Source organism: Elephas maximus, chromosome 22 (genome assembly GCF_024166365.1).
Source record: "Elephas maximus indicus isolate mEleMax1 chromosome 22, mEleMax1 primary haplotype, whole genome shotgun sequence".
NCBI classification, from domain to species: domain Eukaryota; kingdom Metazoa; phylum Chordata; class Mammalia; order Proboscidea; family Elephantidae; genus Elephas; species Elephas maximus.
Genome location: NC_064840.1, coordinates 6412417 through 6439504, shown reverse-complemented (window position 1 = coordinate 6439504; position 27088 = coordinate 6412417). Strand labels below are relative to the sequence as shown.

Sequence of the window (27088 nt, the reverse complement as noted above, 5' to 3'; positions counted from 1 at the left end):
GCGTGTTCACCCAGAGGCCGTCACCGTTGAGGAGGCCAGTCCGTGGTAGCTGAACACAGCATGGGGCAGTGTGGCCTAGCTTCCCAGAGGTGCCTGAAGAGCCCTCCTCGAGGGAGGGGACGCTCTGCAGCCATTGCCGCCATGCCTGTTGCATCATTAATGCACAAAATAACCAATAGTAGATTTTTTACTCTTGTCTTCTCAGTCACCTAGTGCTGCTATAACAGAAATACCACAAGTGGATGGCTTTAACAAAGAGAAGTTTATTCTCTCACAGTCCAGTAGGCTAGAAGTTTGAATTCAGGGGGCCAGCTCCTGGGGAAGGCTTTCTCTCTCTCTGTCGGCTCTGGAGGAAGGTCCTTGTGATGCATCAGTCTTCCCTTGGTCTCAGAGCAGCTCAGCGCAGGAACCTTAGGTCCAAAGGACCCGCTGTGCTCCTGGCACTGCTTTTTTGGTGGTGTGAGGTCCCCCTCTCTCTCTGCTGGCTTCTGTCTTTTATATCTCAAAAGACGTTGGCTTAAAACACTATGTAATCTTATAGATCTTATCAATATAACTGCCACTAATCCATCTCATTACATCATAGTGATAGAATTTACAACACATAGGGAAATCACTTTAGATGACAAAATGGTAGACAGTCATACAGTACTGGGAATCAGGACCTAACCAAGTTGACACTTATTTTAGGGGGACCCAGTTCAATCCATGACAGTTGTAAATGCGAAATGTCGGATAACGAGATAGTCGATAAACAAGGAGAAGGTGTACTTCTGAGGGGTGGGGTCTGCAGGGAAGAGGAGAAGAGGGGCTGTACTCATCCCTGTTGTCTTAAACTAGACAACTGCACTCCTTTATATTACCTACCTGGCCCCTGAAGGCATTTGAGCTTGTGACCTGTGCTTAGCTGGAGATAGAACAGTTCTATTTAGGACAACCCAGCCTGGTGTTCTGCACTTGGCTTAGGGTATTGTGTGAAGAGCCTTGAACTTTGGGGTGGATAAGGAAGGCAGAATGCAAAGGATGGGCGTGGGTGATCATATTTTAGAGCCTACCTTTGAAATATCTGTGGGTGGGAAGACGGATAAAAGAAAAGAGGGACAGGTACCACAGTACACCCAGCTTATTCTGAGCTAGGAAATGGGTAAAAGAGGCGCCTGCAAGGAGAAGAATTTCTCTCTCTTTCTGTAGCCAATATTTACACTTACCACTCTTCCCAGCTCGTAAAAGTGTCTAAATACAACCTGAAGCCACTTAATAGGCCACCCACCCGCATGGTTTATTCTTCAAGAAATATCTGGATGTTTGCTGTGTGACAGTGGTGAGCAAAACGGACCCAGGTGCTGCCCTCCCGGAGTTCATGTTTTGTGAGAAGCACGTTGAGAGCAAAGATGTAGATCAGAGGTGCCCTGCTCATTTTTTCAGGAGCTGGTTTGCCTAGGGCATAACTAGAGAGATGAGGAACACCAGTCTTTGTGGAGGTGACGATGAACACGTACACCTTCATACACCATAACCCCCTCGAGAGGGTGGGTGCCACGGGCCCCTCTTACAGGTGAGAAGCTGGTGGTCAGCCAGTGATCTCAGGTCACACTGTGAGTGATAGAAACAGGGTTTGAGTGTAGTCTGTGGGCCGCACCTGTGTTTAACCACACTGCACAGCCAGACAACCCTCTAGTGGAGAGTTACAAGTCAGATGGGTTGTTTTTTCCTTTTGATAGTTTATAAACAAGGACTATTCCCACATTAAGTGTGAAAAATTGATCGAGTGCTTGTGGGAAGCACGTTTACCCTCTAGGTCAGTGCTTCACAGACTTCAGTGTGGGGATGTTAAAATGCAGTTTCAGCCTAGGCAGGCCTGGGGTGGGGCCTGAGATTTTGCATTCCTGACAAGCCCGAGATGAGGCTGGTGGTGGTGGTCTGTGGAGTGCTTTCGAAATCAAGTTTGCAGAACCCATTTTCCTTTTCCACAGCTGCCTAATAACTGGCTGTGAGTATTAATCCCAGTCACTTCAGGCTTTGGAGAGGGAGAATGAAGGTTGGGTGGAGATGGTGGTAACTATTTAAGAGAATTTTTCAGTTAGGGTTTGCCTGGCAGTCTGCAGCAGAAGCTGGCTAATTTGAGGGACAAAGGAATTGCAGACTGAAGGGAAAGAGGGAGAGCCTAGCAGCCCTCTAGGGTCATAGTAGTAGGGCCACTTAAAAGTCTGTCCTGGGGCCTCACAGCAGGGTGCAAACGAAAGCTTATCTGTCATCTTTGACTCTCTCCAAGAGTCCCAGCACAAGGAGAGAAGGTCTCCTTGGCTGAGCTTAGGTCTGTGTCTCACCCTTTGACTGTCCCAGGTGGCAAAGGGGAACTCTGGGGAGCTTGGCTCTCACCATGGGAGGAGAGTGTGCTTAGGTGCTGCCTAGAGGGGGGAGGTGATCCCTAAAAAGGAAATCAGAGCCAGTGGGAAAGGGAATGGAAGCTGGGAGACAAAAAAAATTTGCCTGCTGTTTTATGGACGTGCATAAGGCCATCCTCTGGGTAACAGCATCTGTTCCCAGGTTTAGTAGGCAGGCAAACTGGGGAAAGAAAAAAGATGCTGTTTATTGAGCCTAAGCACTATAATATCTGCTTGTGTCTTGTCTTATTTCATTTTCATAGCAACCCTAAAAGATATAGGTATAGTATTATCTCCCTTTTACTTTTGGGGAGATTAGTTTCAGGGTTAAGTAGCTTGCTTAAAGTAGCACTGGCAATAAGAGGAGGAGCTGACCCCTGGGTTCCACAGTGTGTGCTGCAGTGCAGTGTGTCAGCAGAAGCGGCCACGGCATTGGTCACGTGTCCAAGAGTTCGCAACAAATGGTGCCCTCTGTTTGTCATCACTCTGGAGTGTTTTTAGTCCAGTGGTCTATACCTCGCTGGTCGCTGGGAAGGGGTATGAGCAATCAGGAATTATAAAAACCAAATAATGATAGCAAGAAAATAAGCAATCCACTCATTTCCTAGGCCATTCAAGAAAAGTTTTACGGAAGAAAATGAATATCCACTAACTTAATTTCACAGCGTTACCTTGAATCCTTAAGTTTGTCTTTCTCGTGCGTACAGAGAAGTAAGTCTTGTAGGTAATTGTTCAGGGAACAGACTATCTCCTGAGGAGATTCCCTGGAGGGCATTTCCTGGGTTGTGGGGGTGTGGTAAACCCAGCAGGACCAGTGTGGCACGGGAATGTTCTAAGGTAAGTGTCTTGAAGGCAAGACAGGCTACTAGAGACAATTATAATTGGGCACCTTGAAGCAGGATAAGCAAGGGAGAATCCACGTTTTTAATCAAGAAGGGAAATGAAATGAAGGTTTGTCTCATGGAAATCAGCGCCAAGTGCCACATAACAAGGGTGAGAAGAAACAGAAAGGGATGTAGTTGGGATGTGGTAGCTGACGAGGGTTGTAGTGATGTTACTAAGCAACATGAGTGCAGAGAACAGCACACAGCCTGACAGAGGTGCTGTGCCCTCCAGTCAGTTCCGACTCGTAGCAACCCCACGTGACAGAGTAGAACTGCTCTGTAGGCTTTTCTAGACTGTGGTCTTTACGGGAGCAGATCACCAGGTCTTTCTCCCACGGAGCCACTGTTGGTTCCAACCACCCACCTTTTGGTTAGCAGCCCAGCACTTAACCATTGAGCCAACAGGGCTCCTTTGCCTGACAGATAGCAGGTAAATACCTGTCTGTGGAACAGATGCCTGTGTGCATGCGTGCTCTGACCCTGTGCTGAGTCCAGCTTCCAGGGTGTTGCAGCAATAAACCTCTCCTCTAGGCCTGCTTCTGGGTTGGCTGGATTCCCTGAGTATCACTTAGGTATCAGGTGCCAGTCAACATGGCATGAATCAGCATGTATTAGGGGAACTGGGAACACTTCCCAGTAGTTAAGGGACCTAGCAATTGATTTGAAATCTTTGTGCTTCATGGTTTCTAGCCTAGTGCATCGTGGCCCTGAGCTCAGGCACTTTGATCATCTTGGTTTGAGAGTCCTATCCACCCAATGACACAGTTGCCTGCCCTGCACAGGTGAGAAAAGAAATCACACAGCATTTAGTCACGTGGCCATTTCAACCCATGGCAGTTGGTTACTGCTTCTGGTAGGGGGTAGGGACAGAGACATACCTTCTATTCTTTTTCATTTTTATCTTTCTCAGGAAGTGTGCCCTTATCCCTCTGAGGGACAAAATTGTACAGCACACGCCCTGACAGACCTAGCTCTGGGTCGGAAATTAGTTTCCATCTCTGTGAAAATAGAGTTAACTGACAGAGTACCTGCTGCTGTAGAGTAGGGTTGTTTACCTTTAATCCTCTGTAGGAAGACCTGCAGCCATAACTGCAGAAGGACCTCTGATACTTTGTAGGTTTCTTACAATCAGAACAGTTGTATTTTCTCAAAAATGAGAAAACGGTAGTAGCTCACACACTTCTATTTTATGACCTGACTTTTCTGAGTGCCGGTTCATTTTATCCAGTCACCATCCTTGACATCTGCTCTTGGAGATCACAAACATGTCTAAAATTAAAGTCATTACCATCATCCGCAAACCTTACTCTTTCCCAGCCTTCCCTATCTTAATGAACAGGAGGAAGGGACAAGGGAATAAGCTGAATGCAAGAAGTGAAGATGGTGGACTGAAGAGGAGAAAGCAGGGTGCTGGCTAGAAAACAGGTGGGAAGGCCTGTGGGTTGTGGGCGGGACATGAATAGAGGCAGCTGGGAACTGATTTTATCAATGAGGACAAGGCCAAGGTATGAATGGTGATGGCAGAGGAGAGTAGTTAGCAGAAGGAGTGGAGGGCAGGGCTGCCAAACCCGAGCCCAAAAGAGAAGCAGGAGAGGAAGGACAGAGATGGAAAGAGGACTACAGGCCCGTGGGATTAGGGAGCCAGGAAGCTGGAAGAATAGGCTCTTTTGGTCCACAAAGAGTTTCTCACTGGTAGGCAGATGGCTAACAGATTTGAACTTAATGTCTTTGTTGTCCCTGTCTGATGATGTGCCTGGGTTTGCATGGCTGGCTTGTGCTAGTGGAGGCAAAGTTTATTTAGCTCTGATTTAGAAGCTGTTGTATAGATAGGTTTTTTGCTTAATATCGTCATGACAGGGATCTTGTAAGCAAGAAGTTATGGCTTTTCTTTTTATTATGGAAAATTTGCAACAGGCGTAAAAGGAGAGAAAATGTACCTCTGTGTACCCATCACTGAGGTTCCAACATGATCAGGTTTTTATTTTTAATTTTATTGTGGTGGTATATAACAAAACATGGCCATTTTAACCGTTGTTAAGGGTACAGTTCAGTGGCATTAATTATATTCACTGTGTTGTGCGACCATCGCCACTGTCTCTCTTCAGAAGTTTTTCATCACCTCAAAGAGAAACTCAGCACCCCTCAGTAATTCCTTCCCATTCTCCCCTCCCCCAGCCCCTGGTAACCACTCGTAAACTCTGTCTCTGCACGGGCCTGTTCTAGGTAGTAAATAGGATCTAGGTGTAAAGAGGATCATGCAATATTCGCCCTTTTGTGTCTGACTTCGTCACCTGGCATCATGTTGTCAGGGCTCATCCAGGTCACAGCATGTGTCAGAACTTCAGAAAGCCTCCCTGTGTGGCTGAACAATGTTCCATTGTGTGTAGGTAAACCGTCAGCTCTTTGTGGTTTTCTTGAATCTACCTCCTTCTACTTTTTTTCCTCCCATGAGAAGCCAATTTATTACGGTAGTTTGGTTCTGTGGGTGCCTCCAGGCCACTCGTTGGGTGATCACAGTCTCAGCTGTAATGTGAGCCCATGTGCAGTCCACATTTTCAAAAGGGAAATAAATAAGTCATACAAATACACCGTCCAGCCTTTCATTTCCAGAGCGTACTCCCTCGCGTTCTCATGATGTTCTCGTGTGATAGGCGCAACAGTTCCATCACCCCACGACACCAAAAGAAGACAGATGCAAAAGAGGTGACTAAGCTCTCCGAAGCTACAAGACTAAGTGGGAATATATTTTTAGATCCCCTTCTTCCTGTTTGAGTATTTTGGTTGAACTTCATTCACGCAACATCTGCCCTTCTTCTTCCCTGCCCCTCTTGTGAAAGGCATCGCTGTCCTGTTATCCAAGCCGGACCCCTAGCCCTCATGGCTCCACTGCTAGTCTGTCAGCGCTGCCGAGTCTCTCTGGAACTGCTCTCTTCTCCCTGGAGTTCCCTTTGTGAGCCTCTGTCTTCGCACGTCTGGTCTGGGAGGCTCTATTGGCCCTGCTTGCTTTGATGGTTTTTGCATCGTGGTCATCGTCTCATTCAGAACAGCACACACCAGGCACCCAGCTCTGCTCAGCAGCCTGGTTTACAGTCTGCATTGTCACTGACCACCCCTGTAGGAGTGTAACTGAATTTCTCCCTCCTGCCAAATCAGGATGGTTTGCCTTGATTTCTTATCCAGCCTGTACTGAGTACAGTCCCTATCAGGGTCAGCTTTCTGGAACACTGGCTCCAGTTTATGGACCCCTGCCTCTGTATTGAATATTTGCCATTCTTCAGCTTACAGTGGTGCTGGTGGCCTCCTTTACATGTATGGAAGCAGTTGGACAGGTACCATTTCAGGGTACATCTACGGCAGTGATCCTGTGTTGTTGTTGTTTATCCTTCTCTTCTTTGATTGGTCATACGCAAAATTTCCTGGAGTTTCTTTGGCTTTATCTTTTTCTTTTTACTGTAGAATGTAGCCTACCCCCAGCCTCGCCATGGCAGTGAGATTTCTCGATGTGTAAGCATTTTCCCTGGAGAGAATGGCAGTGCCTGATTCCTCCTTAAGGGAAACTGTCTGGGGAGGACTGAAGGAATCTAATGGCACCGAGTTGGCTGTTAAGTTTCCCCTTTCTGAGCAAAGAATCAGCTTCTCTTGAGGCCAGCCTGGGTGAATGTCCTGACCCTTTACTGCTTGATTTTCAGGTGAGGATGGTAGAACCAGAGTGGGTCTTGCCTTAACTCAAGAGGGAAGCAGGAGCAGACGTGTGGTGGTGTTCCTTTTGCCCTCAGCTACTCTCGCATTCAAGCTGCAACCTTGTCTGCGACCCCCAGCACCGTCTGTGGGCGCACGTGTCGTGTGCTTAGGATGGATTGGCAAGTGACTGCCATCGGGGTGGGGGGGCGGGTACGTAGTTTAGCTTGCAGTTTCACCTCTCATTGCCTGGTTCAGGGATTGTCTTTTTACAGGAGGAGTAGGAAAGGAGTGTCCTTCCAGCTTGAAAAATATTTCTGACCACGAGGATTTCAGAAGTACGTGAGGCCAGAGAGAGGTTTTTTTTTTTATATATATATAATAATTTTTATTGAGCTTTAAGTGAACATTTACAAATCAAGTCAGTCTTTCACATATAAGCTTATATGCACCTTACTCCTTACTCCCACTTACTCTCCCCTTAATGAGTCAGCCCTTCCAGTCTCTCCTTTAATGACAATTTTGCCAGGTTCTAACCCTCTCTACCCTCCTATCTCCCCTCCAGACAGGAGATGCCAACACAGTCTCAAGTGTCCACCTGATATAAGTAGCTCACTCTTCATCAGCATCTAGAGAGAGTTTTTTATCCATCCGTTTATCCATGTCCTGCGTCCAGCGGTTACCAGAGTTGTGCTGTATTTGTTCACCTACCCTTTTTTATTTCCCTTTTTCCCCTCCAAGTTATTGTAAAGCACATCTCAGGCATGTCATGTCATTCCGACATACGTCAGGATACATCTCTGAAAAGCAGAGACATCTGTTTGCGTCACCACAGTGCCTTTATTACACTTAACGCGGTTAACAATGTTCCCTGACATAATCTGATACCGCCCCGAATCAAATTTCCTCAGTTGTCTCCTTTTAGCAGCTGGTGTATTTGAATCACATTCCAAAGAAGGTCCTCATGTTACGTTGGATTGTTATATCTAGAGTCTTTTTCGTCTAGAGCAGCCCCCTGCCCCCGCCCCCGCCAACTTCTATTTTTCCATGCCATTCGCTTGCTGCAAAAATGGTTCTCGTTGTAGTATTCCCTACTTGTATCCTGGGAGTTCTTCTGTCTCCCTGGTTGCTGTAAATGAAAATTAGCTCTAGAGACTTGGTTAGCTCCTGGCTGGGTCTCTGGGCAAGACTCTTTGTTCGAGGTGGAACTGTGCCTGTCGTATCACATCGCATCGCATTGCATCGCATTGCGTGAGGAGGCACAAGGTGTCTGGCTGCTCCTCTGCTAGTTGTGCTAAGGCTGGTCAGTGGCGACAGCCAGTCCTTGCCTTGTCAAGTTCCCAGTCGACCTTTTGTCTCCTGCTTTCCCCCGTTTCTAATGTGGCCTGAATCGGTATTTCATTGGGGTTACACGCGGTAGTTATTAGCGGGGTTGTTTGATTACCTAGACAGATAGTTCACAGAGGAGAGGTAGGATGAACGCTTACTTCTTTCCTTCTGATTGCCAGTTTTCAGGGGGAAAACTCAGTGCCCTAGTTACTTCCAATTTCAGCAGATGAGTTGAGGCTCCTTGTCTCTTCCTGTCTCTCTTCCTCTCTCCCTCTCTCAATCCCCCCATCCCTTCTAATCATTACGAACCCATGGGGTTTTATATAGTTAACGTATCCCCATTGATTGTGTTCCTTATTCCTTTTGATGTGCAGTTGTCCCAGTTGTGGCCAGTGGGAGTCCCCTCATACATGTTTCTCAAGTCATAACTCCTTGTAAGGTATATTCTGAGAAGTCTTATTATTTCATCCTTGTCTCGTTCCTCCTCTGCAGCTAATCATTTAAATGAAGTTTTGGATCACCTTTTCCTGTGTTTATTTTTATACATATAAATAAATCTGTAAGTGTCTTCGCATCTTTCCCTTTTTTACATACAGGGTAGCATACTATATGGTACCTTTGGTTTTTTCTACTTAACTGTCTTACCTGGATTCACTTCATATCATCCTCATTCCTTTTGTGATGGTTGACCACATCTCACTGTGAGGAAGTACCATCGTTTAGTCAGCCAGTCCCCAAGGGTGGACACTTGGGTTGCCTGTGGTTTTGCCGTGGCAGACATTCTTCTGTGAGTCCCCTGGTACATGTGTCATTTCATGCCATGGCAGACATTCCTCCATGAGTCCCCTGGTACATGTGTCATTTCATGTTAAGGAGATCTGTTGGTGCCACTTCATTAACTAATTCAGGCATCACTTCCTGAGTCGGGAACACAAGAGATGAAAAGGTTGCAAAGATGTGGTCCTAGATCTCAAGAAGGTTTCAGATTTTGGGATCTAGTTTCTTCTTTTATCTCCTTGCTGTTGTGTTTGTTGTACGTTTTGTCCCATGTAGGTTGTTCAGGGACTGGTGATGAGGCAGTGGGAGATGTGCCGTCAGCTATTGCCCCAGGAGGAGGCAGGATATGTCTGTGGGGTGAGGGGGATTATAAATCACCCTGTGGAGTCACTCAGCAAATACGAATGGAACATCTCCTCTTTATCACAACGAGAGAGCAGCACTCAAAGTCCCCTCCCTTGCGGCCCTGACATTCTCATGCAGAAGACAGATGAAAAACCAAGGAACACATAACATAATCGCAAGTTCCCCGTGCTTTGAAGGAATAAGCAAGGTTAAAATAGAGACTAGCTAGGGGCTTCCTTTGTAGGGAAGGGGACGCTGATGCTGAAGCCGCACACAGTGAGGAAGGGAGTATCTGCAGCCGGGGGAACAGCGTGTACAAAGGCCCGAGGCTGGAAACAGCTTAGAGTGTTTGAGAAAGGCACTAGCGGGAGGAGAGTGCGGCCGTCGGGCAGCCCTTGTTCTTCAGGGTAAGGATTTTGGGTTTCATTTTAAACACATCAGAAAACTGTGAGAACAGCTAAGCAGAAGAATGACATTCGATAGGATATGTCACATGCTTACTATGTATGTGATATATCATTATGTCACATGTTCTTTATATAGAGTGGAAGACAACTCAGGTGATGTTTTATCTCCAAAAGCAGCAGCATGGTACTTTCCTGAAGTTCAGAAAGCAGGTGGTTTTCCTTGTCGTTCCTTGATGCAGGACAGCTGATTTCTTCCCCACAGAGAGAGCTCAGGATTTCCTTTTCAATAATAATCACCTTGACATTGTTGGAATAATTACAGTAAGTGCTTGTGTTTGGGTAATGGACTTGGGTTATTAACAGGAGCGTGATATCTACAAATTCTCTTCTTCAGACCTGCAAATCCACGTGATGCATCTCTCTGGAAGATAAGAGAGCTTCTTTCTCAAGGTCAGAACAGGTTCGTGCTACTGTGTCCTTTTATACAAGATTAATTAGGGCTCAACAGCCACTTCTAGACAAAAAAGAGATTTTTAATTAATTAATTAACTTTTCTATCACAGGCGACTGGAGTCGTACCCACGTACAGAATCATCAGAAAGAAGGATTGCCGACGCATCAGGCCCCCGAGGAGCTTGCTTCCTGGAGAGGCTCCTGTCTGATGAGTAGGGGGCAGAATGTCAGACTGAATCTCCTGGGGGAGGCCACAGGGGACCAAGGCCGGCCAGCAGCACCTCATTCTCAGCTGCGGGGGACACTGTGCAGCCCTTTATGTAGGAGCGGGAAGCACGAGATCGCTCTACAAGAGGAAGATTCCAGGGGCTTAAAAACGCAAAGGTTTGCACCTTGGGAGCCCCTTGGAATGTTGACAACTCAGGATCTAACAGGAAGTTCTGTGTTAATGAGTTACAGGATTTGTGTGGAACTAAATGTCACTTTATAATTAGTAATAATACTGAGTGAGAAACACTATGCAGGAAGAAGCCTTCCATAGAAAGATAGGCAGGGAAAAGCTTAGGCCGACCTTAAACTTACTGACTAGAGCAAGCCTGAGATAAACTGCCGAGATGGCCAAATAAGAGACTTTATGAACTAGCAACCCTTTAACCCTGTAACTAGACTAGTCGTAAGGAAATTTTCTCCTCTCAGTCACGATACCAAATAGGAAACATGATCTACAAGTGCCCCATGTGTAGGGAATTCTTCTCTGAGCGAGCAGATCTTTTTATGCATCAGAAAATTCACACAGCTGAGAAGCCCCACAAATGTGACAAGTGCGATAAGGGTTTCTTCCATATATCAGAACTTCATATCCATTGGCGAGACCACACAGGCGAGAAGGTCTACAAATGTGATGATTGCGGTAAAGATTTTAGTACTACAACCAAACTCAATAGACACAAGAAAATCCACACAGTCGAGAAGCCCTACAAATGCTACGAGTGTGGCAAAGCCTTCAACTGGAGCTCACACCTCCAGATCCACATGAGAGTTCACACAGGGGAGAAGCCCTACGTCTGCAGTGAGTGTGGACGGGGCTTCAGTAATAGCTCAAACCTCTGCATGCATCAGAGAGTGCACACGGGAGAGAAGCCCTTTAAATGTGAAGAGTGTGGCAAGGCCTTCAGGCACACTTCCAGCTTGTGCATGCATCAAAGAGTGCACACCGGAGAGAAGCCCTATAAGTGCTATGAGTGTGGCAAGGCCTTCAGCCAGAGCTCGAGCCTCTGCATCCACCAGAGGGTGCACACGGGCGAGAAACCCTATAGGTGTTGTGGGTGTGGCAAGGCCTTCAGCCAGAGCTCCAGCCTCTGCATCCACCAGAGAGTGCACACCGGAGAGAAGCCGTTTAAATGTGATGAGTGTGGCAAGGCCTTCAGCCAGAGCACCAGCCTTTGCATCCACCAGAGAGTCCACACAAAGGAGAGGAACCACCTCAAAATATCAGTTATATAAAAAGTTTTGCTAAGAGCGAAAGATCTTAAAACCCATAAGTGCCACTAGGAAGGAAACCCTGTAAATACCCACATTGACCCAAGAAATACTTGCAGCAATCCCTAGCAAAACATTCTTCGTGAAAAGGCATACATAAGGTTGATTTTTTGATTCACGCCAGGTGTGTTCCATCTACAGCTTGGCTTTGAACATAAAATCCCTCTTGATATAAGCCAGGTTCCTGTCTGGGACATGCACTTCCCAGGATTCCGGTGCTATGCCTTGATGGTTGAAACAGCCCTGTCGCGTCGAGTCGATTTCGACTCGTAGTGACCCTATAGGACAGAGTAGAACTGCCCCATAGATAGGGTTTCCAAGGAGCAGCTGGTGGATTCAAACTGCCGACCTTTTGGTTAGCAGCCGAGCTCTTAACCACTGCACCACCAGGGCTCCAACAGTTGAAACAGTACATAAAAAATCATGATCACTGCCCAGTCTCCTGAGTCACCTCCTGTCTTCTCTTAAAAGTTATCCCTGATACTTCCTCCCTTAGGGGTTCACACCCTCCCTTCCTCTCGATTGAAGCATACTGGTGAATGTAATTGAAAAGGGACAGCTCTCACTAAGATAGAGTTCTGGTACTTCAGAGGTGACCACTCAGTTCACTCCTGCATATCTTCCACATAGCCCGTTATTTCTGAACCTACTTTACCTGTATGCCCTCAGAGTATCCGTAAATACCCACCCCTTCCTAGATGGCGTTAAATTTCCCTTTAGGTTTTAGGTGACTCGTAACAGCTGTCTACCTGGCCTATCAGAGAAACCGTTGGCAGACATACTTGCCTTTGGACTTTTTAAAACTTTTGTGGATCCTGCTAATCACTATGTCTCTATGTTAGTCAGACTGACTTTCTCGTGTCATCATGTGCTTTTAACTTGAATTATTTTGGAAATAGCTGAATGTAAATAGCAGGGAGTAAGAAGCAAGCGAAGTCAAAACTTTTCCCCACCCAGAACGGCCCTCTCAGGCTCCTCTTGTGACACACGGGCTCCTGGTGTAGCTGGAGGAGACCTCGGGAGAAGTGGGTGGGTGGGAGGAGGAGTTAGCGCTAGTACGTGGTCCCTGTTTCTGTCATCTTGGGCAATGATGTGTAGGCGTCCTCTGGACCTCGTCACTGAGGAGTACGCACCATTCCCTTTTTAGGCGTGATTGTCTGTTGTTGTTATCGTCCTTTTCTTTCTTCATTCATTTAACAAATATTCACTGAACGCCTCCTGTGTGCCAGGCACTGTGCTGGGTGCTGGGATACCACTGAGTAAGACAGACAAGGTCCCTGCTCTTATGGAGTCTACTTCTAGTGGAGGAGACAGATAAGTAAACAGATAACTGATGTAGTTGAGATAGTGATTAAGCACTATGAAGAAAATAAATAGGGTGATGATTTAGAGTGGTGGGGGGCGGGGGTGGGAGCAACCTTAGATAGCGTCAGGGAAGGCCTTTCCAAGGGGTGGTGGTGGAGCTGAGACCCGAGGCATGAGCGCCCCTGCTGGCAGAGCCAGGGCCTGAGGAGGGCAGGCAGAGGCCAGCAGTGGCTGGAGGGTAGTGAGCGGTGGGAGGGACGGGTGCGGAGTTCTCAGTATCCTGACTTTTATAGGCCTGGGGTTGGTTTTTGTTTGTTTTGTTTTGTTTTGTTTTGCTGGATTGATCTTCAGAACTCATATGGAGGAAGTGAAGGAATGTTTAGAAGACCAAAAGTCCCCAATGACAAGAACAAAAAGCAACCTGTTCTTACCTTTGTTTTCCTTCTCATTCCTGCTTTCACTGATTTCCCTCACGTAGTCCTTTTGCTCAGGAAGTCTTTGGGGGAAATTAAGGATCTTTGATGCTCTGAAGTGGGTGATCAGGTTAGTGATGTCTGTCAGCTAAGAGGTTGGAAAATGAACTACTCACAATGTCATGGAAATACTGAAACAAAGTTTGATTTTTCTCTTCACATTTGAATTAATTTCTTCTGTTTGACTGAAAGGGGCTTTTGTGTAACTAAACCTCAGCGCATAAAGGAGGCCCAGAAGAAGCGTACACTTTAGCGGGTGGACCATGAACCTCGAGATGGATTTTGGGGTAAATTTGTCAATGCCTGGGTTTTAATCCAGACATCTCTGCTAATAACCTTTTGGTATGTCACTTGGCAAGCATCCCCTCCTTTTCAAAAAGAGAGGGCTGGCTTAGTTATTTAATAAAGCCCCTTCCAGGCCTGAATTCCGAGACTCTGATTTCCTGTAATGTCTGTCACTCTTCCATGTCACAACAGTGTGGAGCATTAGAGAAAAGTCTAGATCTTAGTTGATAGAGAGCCAGTTGAAATATCATTGATAGAATTTTAGTTTTAGGGAAAATTGGTTTGATTTCTAGCTTTATTACTATTAGGTATGTGAGCTTGGGCAAATCGCTTAATCTTTGAGTCTAGTTTTCTCACCTACAAAATGAGGATATTAGGCTAAATGATCTCCGAGTTTCCAGCTAGTCCTAGAGTTCTATATTTCTACATAGTTGGATTATTTTATCATGCTGTTGCTGGGGAATATGACTAACACTTTTGAAGCTACTAATTTTATGTCGAGCTTTAAAGTCCATAATTGTTATCTTCGGGAAATATTATTTGACCTACAATATGTCCAAATCAATTTAATAAAATCACTTTATAACAGGGCTCTCTGTGCTTGACATGTGGTCGTGTGGATTCAGTGGCCATTTTGTGAGTGTGTGTGAGTGTATGTGTGAGAGTGTGTATGAGTGAGTACGTGTGTGAGAGAGAGTGTGTGTTTGTGACTGAGTGTGAGTGGGGGGATTGGCTTGTGCATTATCCCTAGGGTGCCGGTAATTTATTGTCCACACTGGGCACTTGAGAGTCAAGGGAGTGTTAGCAACATTTACGTGAAGACAACAGGCCTAAACTGGTACTGTCCCTGGCAAACCAAGACGTGAGAGCACCCCAGCCCACGGGTCACAAACCAAGCAGGGAACATGACTAGATGGGGTCAGGAGTAAAGAGGAGCAGTGAGGCCTGGGGCACACTGGGGGAAGCCTGCCCAGCTGCAAGAGGACAGCCGCCTCGGTCACAGCTGTGTGTTTCCTTGATGGAACACGGCCTGAGGGCCCCATGTATTTTTCAAGAGAAAACCAACTGTCCAGATTTTTACATAAAATTAAAAGTCTCGGCAGCTAATTCATGTTCCCAGTCTGACCCAGTTTGGTCGTGTATGTTCTGTCTGATGCCTGTAGGCGTTTGATTTTGCAAGCCCTGCCCTCGTCCCTCGGAACTGTAGCCCATTCATGTTAAGGCATGATGTGCTCTTAGCTGAAGACGTGGTGACCCGTGTTCTATCCATGCAAGGGTCTCTGACAATGGTTTAGCATCTACTAGTTCTGAGGAGCAGGTCTGTGTTCCAGGCTCATCCTTGAGGTAGGAGCAACCCAAGCTGGCCCTTGTGATGTGAGTGGAGTGGGAGGGGGCTGGACAAAAAAAGGCAGCTGTGGGCTCACGTGTCACCCATTGGACCACTCCTGGTGCCTGCTAGGATTTAGGGGTGTGAGAGGGAGCCAAGGGGGCCTTCACACTTTCCAGCCTGGGGGAAAGTGGCAGCTTCATCTTTAAGATAGGAAGATCTCTGTCAAATCAGAGGGCCCACCAGTGTGAGCTCGTGAGCACGCAGGCGGGCCCGTCACGGGCCGTCCCAAGGGAGCTGTAGAGAGATTCCTCTGTGTGCCTTCTGAGGGACCTTCCAACTCTTGGTTCTGTTATTTAAATTTTTAAAATTATTTATCATGCAGTTCCTGTACAATTAGCTACTATTCTTATGAATTTGAAAAAGTAGGTGGAAAGTAAATATCAGAATCAAATGGAAAAAGTACTCAGTGGCAAAACCAAACCTCTAGGGAAGAGATGAGGAAGCAGCTGATAGCAGCACAGGGCCGGAGCCAAATATTAGATCGTGCCAGTAGCAATGCTGAGTTAAGGGCTGTTGGTCAGAGATAAAAGGAGATGGGGAAAATGAAGGCGACACGGTACTCTGTGACCTGCAGCTTCTCCAAACCTTGGATCCCTCACCTATAAAATGATTTTGAAAATGCCTAACTCTTGAGATAGTTGCAGGAGCTAAATAAACATGTACAAAGTACCCGAAACAAACAAAAAAAAAACCCAAACCCGTTGCCATATCGTTGATTTTGACTCATAGTGACCCTCTATCAAAGTACCTAGCCTTTAGTAATATAACAGAAAACCCCACGGCATTAGTCCTGGTTGACTATTAAGGAAGATGAGGCGTGTTATTTGGAGTTCTCTCTGTTCTGCTGAACACTGGACTGGGTTTGGGCATCCAGATGTGGGGGTAGAACCAGGAGTGAGCTGAGTGGCTCCACCTAATAAGAGAATGAAGAACGTGAATCTCCCAGGACAGTCTGGGACAGGGACAGAAAGTAGAATAGAAAAGGGAGCTGAGGAGAGGGAGCCAGCGGGGCAGGGTGGTACTCAGGCACACGCTTTCATATGGATAGGAACCCGCACAGCCACAAAATCTCCCCTTAAAGTGCTGAGTGTGAGTGCGTTTCTTAGGGAAACTGATGAAAGAACTGGGTGCTGTGTCCAAGCCAAAACGGGGCCAATGTAAGTATCACATGTAAATAAATGGGGCAGGGGAGGGCGGCCACAAGAGCATAAGCTCCAACAACCCTGCAGATTCTTCGAGAGAGCGTCCAGCTTTCACAGGCCAGGGCAGGGAGGGCTCTGGGCGTCTTTTGTTACCACTCCAGTGTACGTAGTTGGAATAATTTTATGCTCATACGGAAATGCAACCTTAGGAGTTTTTTTAAATCACCCCTTATTATATTTTAAAGTGTTAACAGGGAATCCAAGGACCTAGGGACTTGTCATTGTACATGTCAGCAAGAACTGGCACGGTGTTCTGTGGAAGATGACTATCGTACCAATGCTATTTTATCGTTCAGATGGCAGGCATATGCAAATGAGATAGATTTTTAGTGAAATGACAGCATCTGTAGATTCGTTTTACTGGCTGTTAGGATGTGTACATTTTATAGACTAGGTGTTTTGGGTGTGCCCTGCTGGTTACACTTCCTAAATTCTGTTTCTGGAAGAAATTCAAGACACTTGCTTTCCTTCCTCCTCTCAGTTCTTTTCTGTCCCTGGTCCAGGTCTTCTCTGCATCGTGAGTTAGGGTGGCAGTGTTGTTTAGAGGGAGTCCTGGTGGCGCAGTGGTTAAGAGCTCAGGCTGCTAACCAAACGATCAGCAGTTAGAATCCACCAGCCACTCCTGGGAAACTGTAGGGCAGGTCTACTCTGTCCTTTAGGGTCGCTATGAGTTGGAATAGACTTGATGGCATCAGGTTTGGTTTGGTTGGTTGTTTAGAGAGTTTTTAAACCTAGGATCTGTAGGTGGGCTTCAGGGGGTTCTAGAACCTTATTCATGTGTATGTGTAGGCTTGTGAGTTTTTCTAGCAAGAAGGGCTTTCATTAAGCTCGTGAGAAAAGGACACCGATTGAGGGGAACCAGGTGATCTCAGGTACTCATTGTGCAGAGAGAACCAAGGCAGACGGGGTGCCTAGAGGTCAGAAGAGTGGGGGAGTCGTTGGAGTGAAATGCCTGGAAAGAAAAGTAACACCGTGCAGTGCTGTGTGGTGAAGGAGAGAAAGGCGTTGGCATAGAATGAAAGACACACGTGTGTGTGTTGTTGCCCCGGCTCAATGGATAGGCTGGGTCTGTGTGGAACATAATGTGCTGAAGAGAAGCTTCATGGACAATGTATTAAAGCTGTGTAGTGATGACAGCCGGGTGTCTCCGGGGGGACTGGCTGGAAGTGGAAAGATCTGGCTCTGTGAACGGGAAACGCACCTGGCTCTGTCTCCTGGCTGCAGAAGAGGCAGTTCTCACTGTAAGATCAGGGCGCGGGCCCCACTGCTGGTGTGGGCTGTGCGGAAGCTCCCAGAGAAAGGATTCACACTGCTTGGTATTGTATTCTTCCATGTGTGATTGCTGTGTCTCGCTTGTCTGGGGAACACAATAGGGTAACACATCTTAATAATGTTTACATCAGTCATCGGGAGCCTTCATCTTGCCTGTCCCCAAAATGTCCTCTACCCCAGCACTCTTCCGTCTCTACCTGCCCCTTCCTCCTTTTCTGAGATAAGGCCAAGATCCACAGGGACTTAGTCCAGAGGGCTAGTCCTGTGGACAAGGAGCTGGAGGGCGTCACTGGTACACCGGCAGCCCCGTTTCCCGTTTTGCTGGGCAGTGTAACCATGGGAAGTAGGTAGTGTCTGGGGAGCACTGTGAACCCCGTGTGTGTTGCTTACCAGGACAGCACCATTGATGTCGCAAGCAGCAGGGAGAGAAAGAAAAACAGCAATAAAGTATAAAGTAAGATGGCAGGAGTAAATTCATACTATTGATCACAGTAAGTGGGAATGGGCCAAATTCTGCAGTTTATGGGTATTTTCAGGTTCAATTAAAAAATACATCGCAAACACATGCATATGTGGATTACAAGACACTATTTAAAATGACAGAAAAACTTGAAAATAAAAGGGTGGAAAAACATATCAGGGAAATACTGACCCAAAAAAAAAGCAAGTGGTATTATTATTGTCGGTCACAATAGAACTCAAGGTAACAAAAAAAAAAGGCATCAATCAAATGGATCAAAGCATTTTTTATATGTATGGAAGGAATAAATCAGCAAGAAGATACAATAGTCATATACCTTTATTGGGCTAACAGCAGAACTCTGACAAATAGCTCGTTTACATTTTTGGAAATACGATGGGACGTTAAGTAATTCCCAGTCACAGCAGGATAGGTCAGTCTTCATCTCCCAGAAATTTGCAGATCCCCTAGATGAAGAAAGAGGGACATAGTTACTCGGTATTATTGACCAACTTGATCTGTTAGCTACATGTATAAAACTGGGGCTAGCACGTCTTGGGACAGCCACAAAAACCGACCAGGTTTTATGGCAGAACGAAAACCTCACCAAATTCCAAAATGGAGAAAAATCTCACAGGCCACACTCTCTGACTATATAATGCAATAAAAATTGAAGTTACTGAGAAACACAGAGCAAAAAGCCCTGCCCACTTGGGAATTAAAAACCATAAAAACAGGATACCCCCTTGAAGTTACAGGTCAAGAGGAAATGGCAGCAAGTCAAACTGCTTAGAGAAGAGAGCACCATAACATCACGTACCACGTCTCACTGGATGGGCCCAAAGTAAGTGAAAATTTCATAGCCTTAAATTAATTTATTAAATTAAAAAATATTAACAAGGAACCAAGGATTCAAGCTCTAACCCCCCAAAACCAAACCTGTTGCTGTCAAGTCTGTTACAACTCGTAACAACACTACAGGAGGGAGTAGAACTGCCCCATAGGGTTTCCAGGGCCATAAACTTGACGGGAAGCAGACTGCCACATCTTTCTCCCAGGGAGTGGCTGGTGGGTTTGAACTGCCAACCTTTCTGTTAGCACCGCGCCACCAGGGCTCCTTCGTTCAAGCTGTAGGATACAGAATTTTGAATTTTACCAAGTGGCTTTTGAGCCTTTGTGAAGAGCGTCGTGTGTTCCTGTTTCCTTTCACCTGTTAATGTACCGAGGCATTTTGAAAAATGATGTTAAAACCTTTTTTTGGCCATCAAGCACTCCCTCCTCCCTCTTTTTTGGAAAATATTTGAGAATTTATGCATGTATAATCTTAAGAGAGGTTGTGCAGCTAAACTGTCTCATTTAAACCTGGGTTTAGAAGCGTTCTATCCTCTTTATTTCAGAAGACAGAAAATCGCGACCGAACTTAGCCGTAATAGCACAGATCCTTAGTGACGGAGCTTGTTAAACTTTGATAACATTTACAGTTTTCCCAAGATTATGACATCTCTTCAGATCCCCCTAATTTATAGTTTTCTAGAAACATCCATTGTTTGGGATCTTCACATGTACTTTAGAGACGTACATAAATCTCTAAAATTCTTAAATCTTGTTGGTGTTTTGATTGCTAACCCTTTCTCAAGCCTCACACTGTGTGTTTATGTTTGTCTTTATCAGACTTGCTAAATTGCCCAACCTCCCTACCTCCGCTTCCCCAGAGAATCAGGTCTTGGATTTAATTATCAATTCTGCTGGTATTTCGTTAATCTGCTTACTTATTCGTTTTTGGTTGAATGCTAAGCTAACTAATTACCTTATTTAATAGTAAATATATTAAGGCTGTAACTTTTCCTCAGAAAAAAAATACGTGTTCATACATGATCTTAAAACCAGCTGCTGGGCAGCAATGAGCTTCAGCTCCTATCTGCTGTTACTCGGCTGCGTCCTGTTGGTTTTCAAATGAAGCACCCTCATGACCACTGTTTTCTAAACAGTTTATTTGCAGTTGCTTTTGTCTCTTGGACCCAGGAATTACTTAGAAAAGTCAGCGGTTCAAACCCACCCGACACTCTTTGGGAGAAAGATGTGGCAGTCTATTTCCAGAAAGATTACAGCCTTGGAGAGCCTGTGGGGCAGGTCTGCTCCGTCCTTTATGGTCACTATGAGCTGTAATTGACCCCACAGCAATGGCTTTGCTTTTTGGTATGTAATTTCTACTTTCAAGAAATGGCACAGCAAGAGAAACCGTAATCTTCTCCTGGGGAAATCTGGAAAAGGGACCCCAAAATGACCAGATTATATTTCTGTCATGTGGGCAGAGTCTCATAATAGAAATTATTTTGACTGCTAAATTAAGATAGAAAAATCAGGTTATCTTGTTCGCACACCTGAGTGTGTATACTGAAATTCACACTGACTACACAAGCTTACGTAAGCACGAGTTAAGGAGAAATTATTTGGTATCTTTTTTTTCCCCACCGCTCTGAACAAATCGATTAAAAAAAAAAAAGAAAAGGCCGTTCTAGCAAACAACTTTTAACTTCAGCAATCTCTCTCATTTGACAAAGGAAGAGCCAACAAACTTTGTGTATCTGAGGTCAGGGATGCTTCGCCCTTAGACGGAGCAGCAGCTGTTTTTGTTCCAGGCCATAAAAACTAAACTTTGCCAAGTCCCAAGAGAAGATCCCAAATAGGCTTTATTTTCGGTGGTCTGCTTCAGGGGTCAGCAAGCAGATTTAGCCTTTCTCCCCTTGCCTGCTGTGGCCCACAAGCTAAGAATGCTTTGCAAGGTTTTAAATGGTTAAAAAAAAAAAAAACAGACTGTTTTGTGAATGTGAGAATGTTACGAAATTCAAATGCCAGTATCTGTAAGTAAAGTTTGATTGGAACACCACGCTCATTCCTTTATGTATTCTCTGTGGCTCCTTTCACGATACAAGAGCAGCATTGAGTCGTTGCAACAGACAAGAGACCTTTACGGCCTGCAAAGCCTAAAATATCTGAACCGTCACTGAAGGAGTTTGCAATGGCAACAGTCAGGCTAGAATATCCCAGAGAAGGAGAGGAGGGAGGCTGGTGCTTCTAGAGAAAGGCAGGCATGTAAGGAGGAGTCATTGAGATTAGGAAGAGGGCGGAGAGAAGGCTTTCCTGTGTGGGGGAGTCCCCCCCCGTTTCTAGGGATTCAGAAGTGGGAGGCTGGCAAGCAGTCTTGGCTGCCAAGGCCTAAGCTGCCCTCTTGGGAATGGAGACAAAGGTCTGTGTGTGAGCTTAACCGGATGAAGAAGGGGCGTCCAGGCCAACCCCCTCAGTGTGTGAATGGACTGCACAAGCTTCAACAGAGCCACTGGGACAGAACGAGCAGAGGCCTCCCCCAAAACCAGCCTTGGTCACCCAGGAAGCCAGCCCTGGTGAAAGTGGACGTGAGCGGGATTTGATTCCGTTTGGACAAATGAAGACATGGGACATTTCCTACACGTTAAAGATCATAAAGCAATCAATGCCTTTAAACCTGTTGTATTATTCAAATCCTCTGTTTTTTATCGTTTCTGTTGGAGCCGGCAAGCGTTTGAGAGAACTGTCTTCCACTGTGATTCTCGTCTGACTCATTTCTCTCTGTATTTCTAACGCTTTGCTCTTCATTGTAGAACTGTTCACGATTTGATCTTTGATTGTACCTGTTACATGTACGAAATACTAGCCTTCGTCCTGTTAAATGGAGTTTGTGTTCTATTTTGTTGTGAATATTTTCACTCATATATTTGTTGTTGTGTTGACCTAAGATGCGTTTACCCCTTAAAATTATTATTATTTTTTTTTATAATTTTGTACCTTTGGGAAGTTATTGCATGTGAATGTCAAAAAATTCCAACAATATGAAGAGTACAGCCTGTCATTCTTGACCTCTAATGCAACCGCTTTCTTGTGTGTCTTTCCAGAGATGGTTCACGTGTACGCTAACTGACGTGTACGTGCCTTCGTGGAGTCCCTGGGCAGTGCAGATGGTTCATACGCTCAGCTGCTAACCGAGAGGTTGGCCGTTCAAGTGTGTGCAGAGGCACCTCAGAAGAAAGGCCTGGCAATCTACTTCCCCAAAATCAGCCACTGAAAACCCTGTGGAGCAGTTTCACTCTGACACACAGGGGTCGCCGACCACGAGTGGGAGTCGACTCCGTGGCAGCTGGTTATGTGCCTGTCTGCATAGTCTAGCTTCCCCCACATCCGTGATCATGTTCTGTATAAGTGCTGTTGTTTGGTTACTTGTCAACCGGCAGCACGTCTCCCGTGACTCAGCTGTGTCAGTAAATTCGCATCAGCGTCTTTGTTTGATGGCTCCCTCACCTCCCGCTGCGCACAAGCCCTCCACACATGTCAGCCCTCCTCTGGTGGTGGGCGTTTCCACCATGTTTTCTTCTACTATTTTTATGTTAAAGTCTTTAATCCACCTTTTTTTTTTCTTTGATAAGGAATGTGGTAAAAGACTCTATTAAAAAAATTTTTTTCCAGACAGCTAGCCAGTTATCCTGTTACTACTTACTGAATCTTTTCTTCACTGATTTGAAATGCCACCTTTCTTATAAATCACATTCCTGTGTATATTTGGATCTGTTTTCTATTTCATTCAAACACCAACTTCAAATTGCTGTCTTTTAATGCTTTAATATGTATTTGCAAGGTCAAAAAAAAAAAAAAAAAGTTGAACTCATTGCCATCGACTTGATTCCAATTCATAGCAACCCTATAGGACAGAGTAGAACTGCCCCATAGGGTTCCAGGGAGCTCTTGGTGGATTCAAACTGCCGACCTTTGTGGTTAGTAGCTGTAGGCCTTAAACACTACACCACTAGGGTTTCCTTTGCAAAGTCAGGCCCCTTTATATTCTGGTATGCCGGGTCCGTTACCTTTAAACTTCAGCGTCATCGCGTTTTAGCTACGTGTCTCATAACGAACACAGGACAAATGTTTGGACTGAATGCTTATTTCCTGAAATAAGGTCACTGAACACGTTTTTTTTGTTGTTGAATGAGTGATGCCAGTTGAAAAGAAAATTGTAAAAAAATATGGCTGCAATTTTACCATTTGGAAGTCACTACGCTTTCCACTGTAATTTAAGTAAAATAGGCATGCACCCCCATTCCTCATGTGATGGAAGTCCCATCGTCTTAGAGGCTGGGGTGGGGCACCTGCATCTCTCAGAGTCCTTGCTGGCCCCCCAGACCAGTTTTTTGGAGTTCTCTCTGTCCGTGCTCTGTGCTCTGACTGTCAGACTTCACAGACCTGCTGGCCCTTCCCAGTCGTAGTCCCTGGTTACCAGGACTCACACTGGTGTGGCGTACCCTATACTGGATGTTTGTGCAGCCTTTTTTCACATTGAATGGTAGCACTGCTGCTTTCAAGACCCCCGGCCGTGCTTGTCACAGGGACCTGTCACCAGTTGCCTTCCCACCAGGCTTGGCCCTCCCATCACATTGTCAGGCTTCTCTCTCTCCCTCCTCTTTCCCTAACCCCGTGGCTTACCTCCAAGCTCCCCCCCAATTCCCATTTAGGTCTCACAGAGGGCAATTGTGCTGTTTCTTCCTTCCTTCCTGCCACCCATGCTGCACGCTGATTGCCCCAGCGTTCATAACCACACACCTTGGGAGCCACACACCTTCCTAATAAAGACAGAGCAGAACTCTGCGCCTGCCATGAAAATTTAACTTCATGCTGTTAAGTTGCATCTATGCAAACAGTAGGTTTCACGGCTGAAGGTTTATTAACTTGTAGTTGATCTTTTCTTCCTATTCACCCAGTGAGCTATGTGGTGGTACTCAGGGATGAAACACCGTCAGACCTGCAGGAGCTGGGGGAAGGCAGAAGGGTGGTGCAGCCAGGAACCCACAGGTAAGGTCACTCTTAGGCAGCCTTGCCAGATAAAATACAGGATCTCAGTTAAATGTGAACTTCAGATACTTAGCGTACATATGCTTAGAAATGATTCATCGTTTGTTCGTTGTTATCTGAAATTCACATTTAACTAGGTGCCCTATATTTTTGTTTGCTGAATCTGACAATCCTATGCTTAGAACTACTTAAGGGGTGGAAGGAGAGGGGCGTAGTGTGCCAGCATCTGCCCCTGACTGGAAAGAGGGTGCAGAGATGCCATTAAGGCAAAAAGAGATGCTGTGCTCCCCAGGGAGGGGAGAGAGAGAGAAAGTTCTAGATTCAAGAGAATGAATCAGATTCAGAGCTCCTGGGCACCCGGGACCTCGGGGAGCAGCTGTGTGTGACCTGGGACTGAAGCCAGGGTCACCTGGGCCAAGTGCTCATCTGGGCCCAGGGCGCTCACCTTCCTCAGGGCATCAGCACCTGGAACCCATTCTGCACCCACAGGCGACCTGGATGTGGACTCTGTTGTCAACAGCGACACCTTGTGGCAAGCAGAGGCAGTGACAGCAGTGTACTGATGAGACGCCAGGTGCACTTTGCTGGATTTTCTTTCTTGGGGTTTTGGAATAATTTGAAGAAGGAAGAGGAGGAAATCCTAAAAAGGGCAATACTGATTTTATCTGGCCTGTGCGTTCAGACTCTCCTAAGGAAGGACAAGCACCTGTTCAAACCCCTAGCAGTTTGTCCTGGGTTTATTGATTCATCCAACAAGATCTTGACCGTCTGTGATATGTGGAGAATCATGCTGGGGCTACATTAGTGAGAACAATAAACACGGCTTTGCCTGCTTGGGGTTTACATTTCTCAGCGTAGAGACATGCATCACGCATGGATGGAAGATTCCAGTGGTGACACGTGCTACGCGTGAGGGGGAGCCCATACCAGGATGGTGGCCTTAACACAGACCCCAGAAGGTGTCCATGAGAAGGGCAGGGTGGCACCTTGATTTCAGACTTTTGGCTTCCAAAACTGTGAGACAGTGCATTCTATTGTTTAAAACCACCGTTGTGGTCCTTGTTTCAGGAGCAATAGGAAACTCCTACACCCAGGGAGGGACTTTGGACCCAGATCAGGCCAATCCAAGCAGGCATCCCCTTGGCCTCAGTGGCTGGCTCAGGGACCCCCGTTGAGCCAATGAGTGTCTTACTCAGGGACTCTTAGGAATAATTAGGAAAGAGCTGCTGGTGGCCATCTTATTACCACATGGGGAGAACATGAGAGCAAAGAGACCTCTCAGGGCCCCACAGCCCAGAGACAAAGCCAGGTGGAGCCCTGATGATATCAGTGGAGCACCTGGATCCAGCCACACCTGAAATCACACCAGCCCTTGAACTGTTCAGCTTCATGAGTCAATAAATTCTCTGTTTTGGTTAATCTGGTTTGCACTGGCCCAGACTGGTGCAGCCTGGTTGTGAGCCGTGAGGATGTCCTGATTTCATGGCCTGAGTCTCTGGCTCCATGGGCCTGGGGAGGATTCTTGCTGTGTGTACAAACAGAGAGAGCTGTTTTTGTGGAAAACCCTGTAAGACATTGGCTTGTGAGACAGTGAGCTGGAACAGCAGCAGCTGGGCTTAGCTGGTCTGGCAGCATGGCCACAGCGGCTGTGAAGGTGAAGCTGGCAGTACAGCCATGTGAGGACATGGCAGGAGAATGGCATCCTTACTCAGTACAATGGCCGGAGCTGGTGGAAGCCAGGGTGCCCGTAATAATGACCACAGCCATGTGAGGACATGGCAGGAGGATGGCATCCTTACTCAGCACAACGGCTGGAGCTGGTGGAAGCCAGGGTGCCCGTAATAATGACCACAGCCATGTGAGGACATGGCAGGAGAACGGCATCCTTACTCAGCACAACGGCTGGAGCTGGTGGAAGCCAGGGTGCCCGTAATAATGACCGCAGCCATGTGAGGACATGGCAGGAGGACGGCATCCTTACTCAGCACAACGGCTGGAGCTGGTGGAAGCCAGGGTGCCCGTAATAATGACCACAGCGCTTGGCTTTGTTCTTGGCATTACTCCTGCACCTTCATCCCCTGTGCATAAATAGTTCATAGGAAGAGAATGTACTGTACCGGCAGCAATGCTGTAACTCACCTTAACCTCCAGAGCCCACGTGGCACGGCCTCTGCACCCTGTGGCCTTTAAGGACTCCCAGTCCCGTAGCCCAAAGTAACTGAAAAGGAATTCCAGGCTCAGATTCATAACCCCACAGCCATTTTTCTGAAGCCCTTGCCCTCTCCCTCTCTGTTCTCACACCCGGCAGCCTCTCTGGATCCTAGCTGCCTAGGCCTCAGGTCCCCCTTCGTCCCCCCCCCCCAGATGTGAGCCTTTCTGGTTCAGTCCTGCCTCAGCTTTCTCCCTTTCTGCCTCTCTCCCTACCATTCATTCTCTCTGTGGGTCTGTTTCTCTCTGTCGTTCTCTTTCTTTCTCTTTCTCATTCTGTTTTATTTTTAATTCTCTCTCATTCCTTTTCTCTCTCTCATTCTCTTCTGTCTCTTTCATTCTCTCATTCTTTTTCTGTCTCATTCTCTCTTTTTCTCTCACCCTGTCCGTCTTTCTACATCACTTGCCCCATCCATCGTTCTGTTTCTATTCTCTTTCTCTCCCTCTCTGTCTGCCTCTCCCTCCTGCCGCCCACTAAAAGACCTGGGGTTGGGACGTGGTATCAGGACTCTCCTTAGAGGGCAGTGGCAGCCGAGGTCCAAGGGTGGAGAAGATGGGGCCTGTGTACACGTGCACACATTGTCTCCTGCCACGTACGCCTCAGGGATAGAAGTGCCAAGAAGACGCAGGTCCTCATGATGCAGGCTGAGGTTCTGCTCTCAGTGCAGACAGCTGAGTCTCAGGGAGGCCAAGCTGGGACCACCGTTAGAGCCATGGGGGTACAGGGGTGGCAGCGAGAAGCAGGGGCCCAACCTCATGGAGCTATGCTGATGGCAGGCAGTGCCCGTACAGACAGAGTCGCTGGACAGGGAAGCGCTGAATT

General features: G+C 46.6%; 1 protein-coding gene across 5 annotated transcripts in view; it reads left to right on the top strand.

Moving 5' to 3' along the window:
* ZNF664 (zinc finger protein 664) overlaps positions 1 to 13733 on the top strand; it is a 36633-nt gene extending 22900 nt beyond the window's left edge. For all 5 annotated transcript variants that reach the window (XM_049866165.1, XM_049866163.1, XM_049866162.1 and 2 more), the window contains exons 3-4: positions 10199 to 10264; positions 10368 to 13733. In XM_049866165.1, coding sequence (XP_049722122.1) covers positions 10975 to 11760 — 786 coding nt within the window. In that variant the 5' untranslated portion in view covers positions 10199 to 10264; positions 10368 to 10974 and the 3' untranslated portion in view covers positions 11761 to 13733. The remainder of the gene's footprint in view (positions 1 to 10198; positions 10265 to 10367) is intronic.
* Positions 13734 to 27088: the final 13355 nt, after the last annotated feature.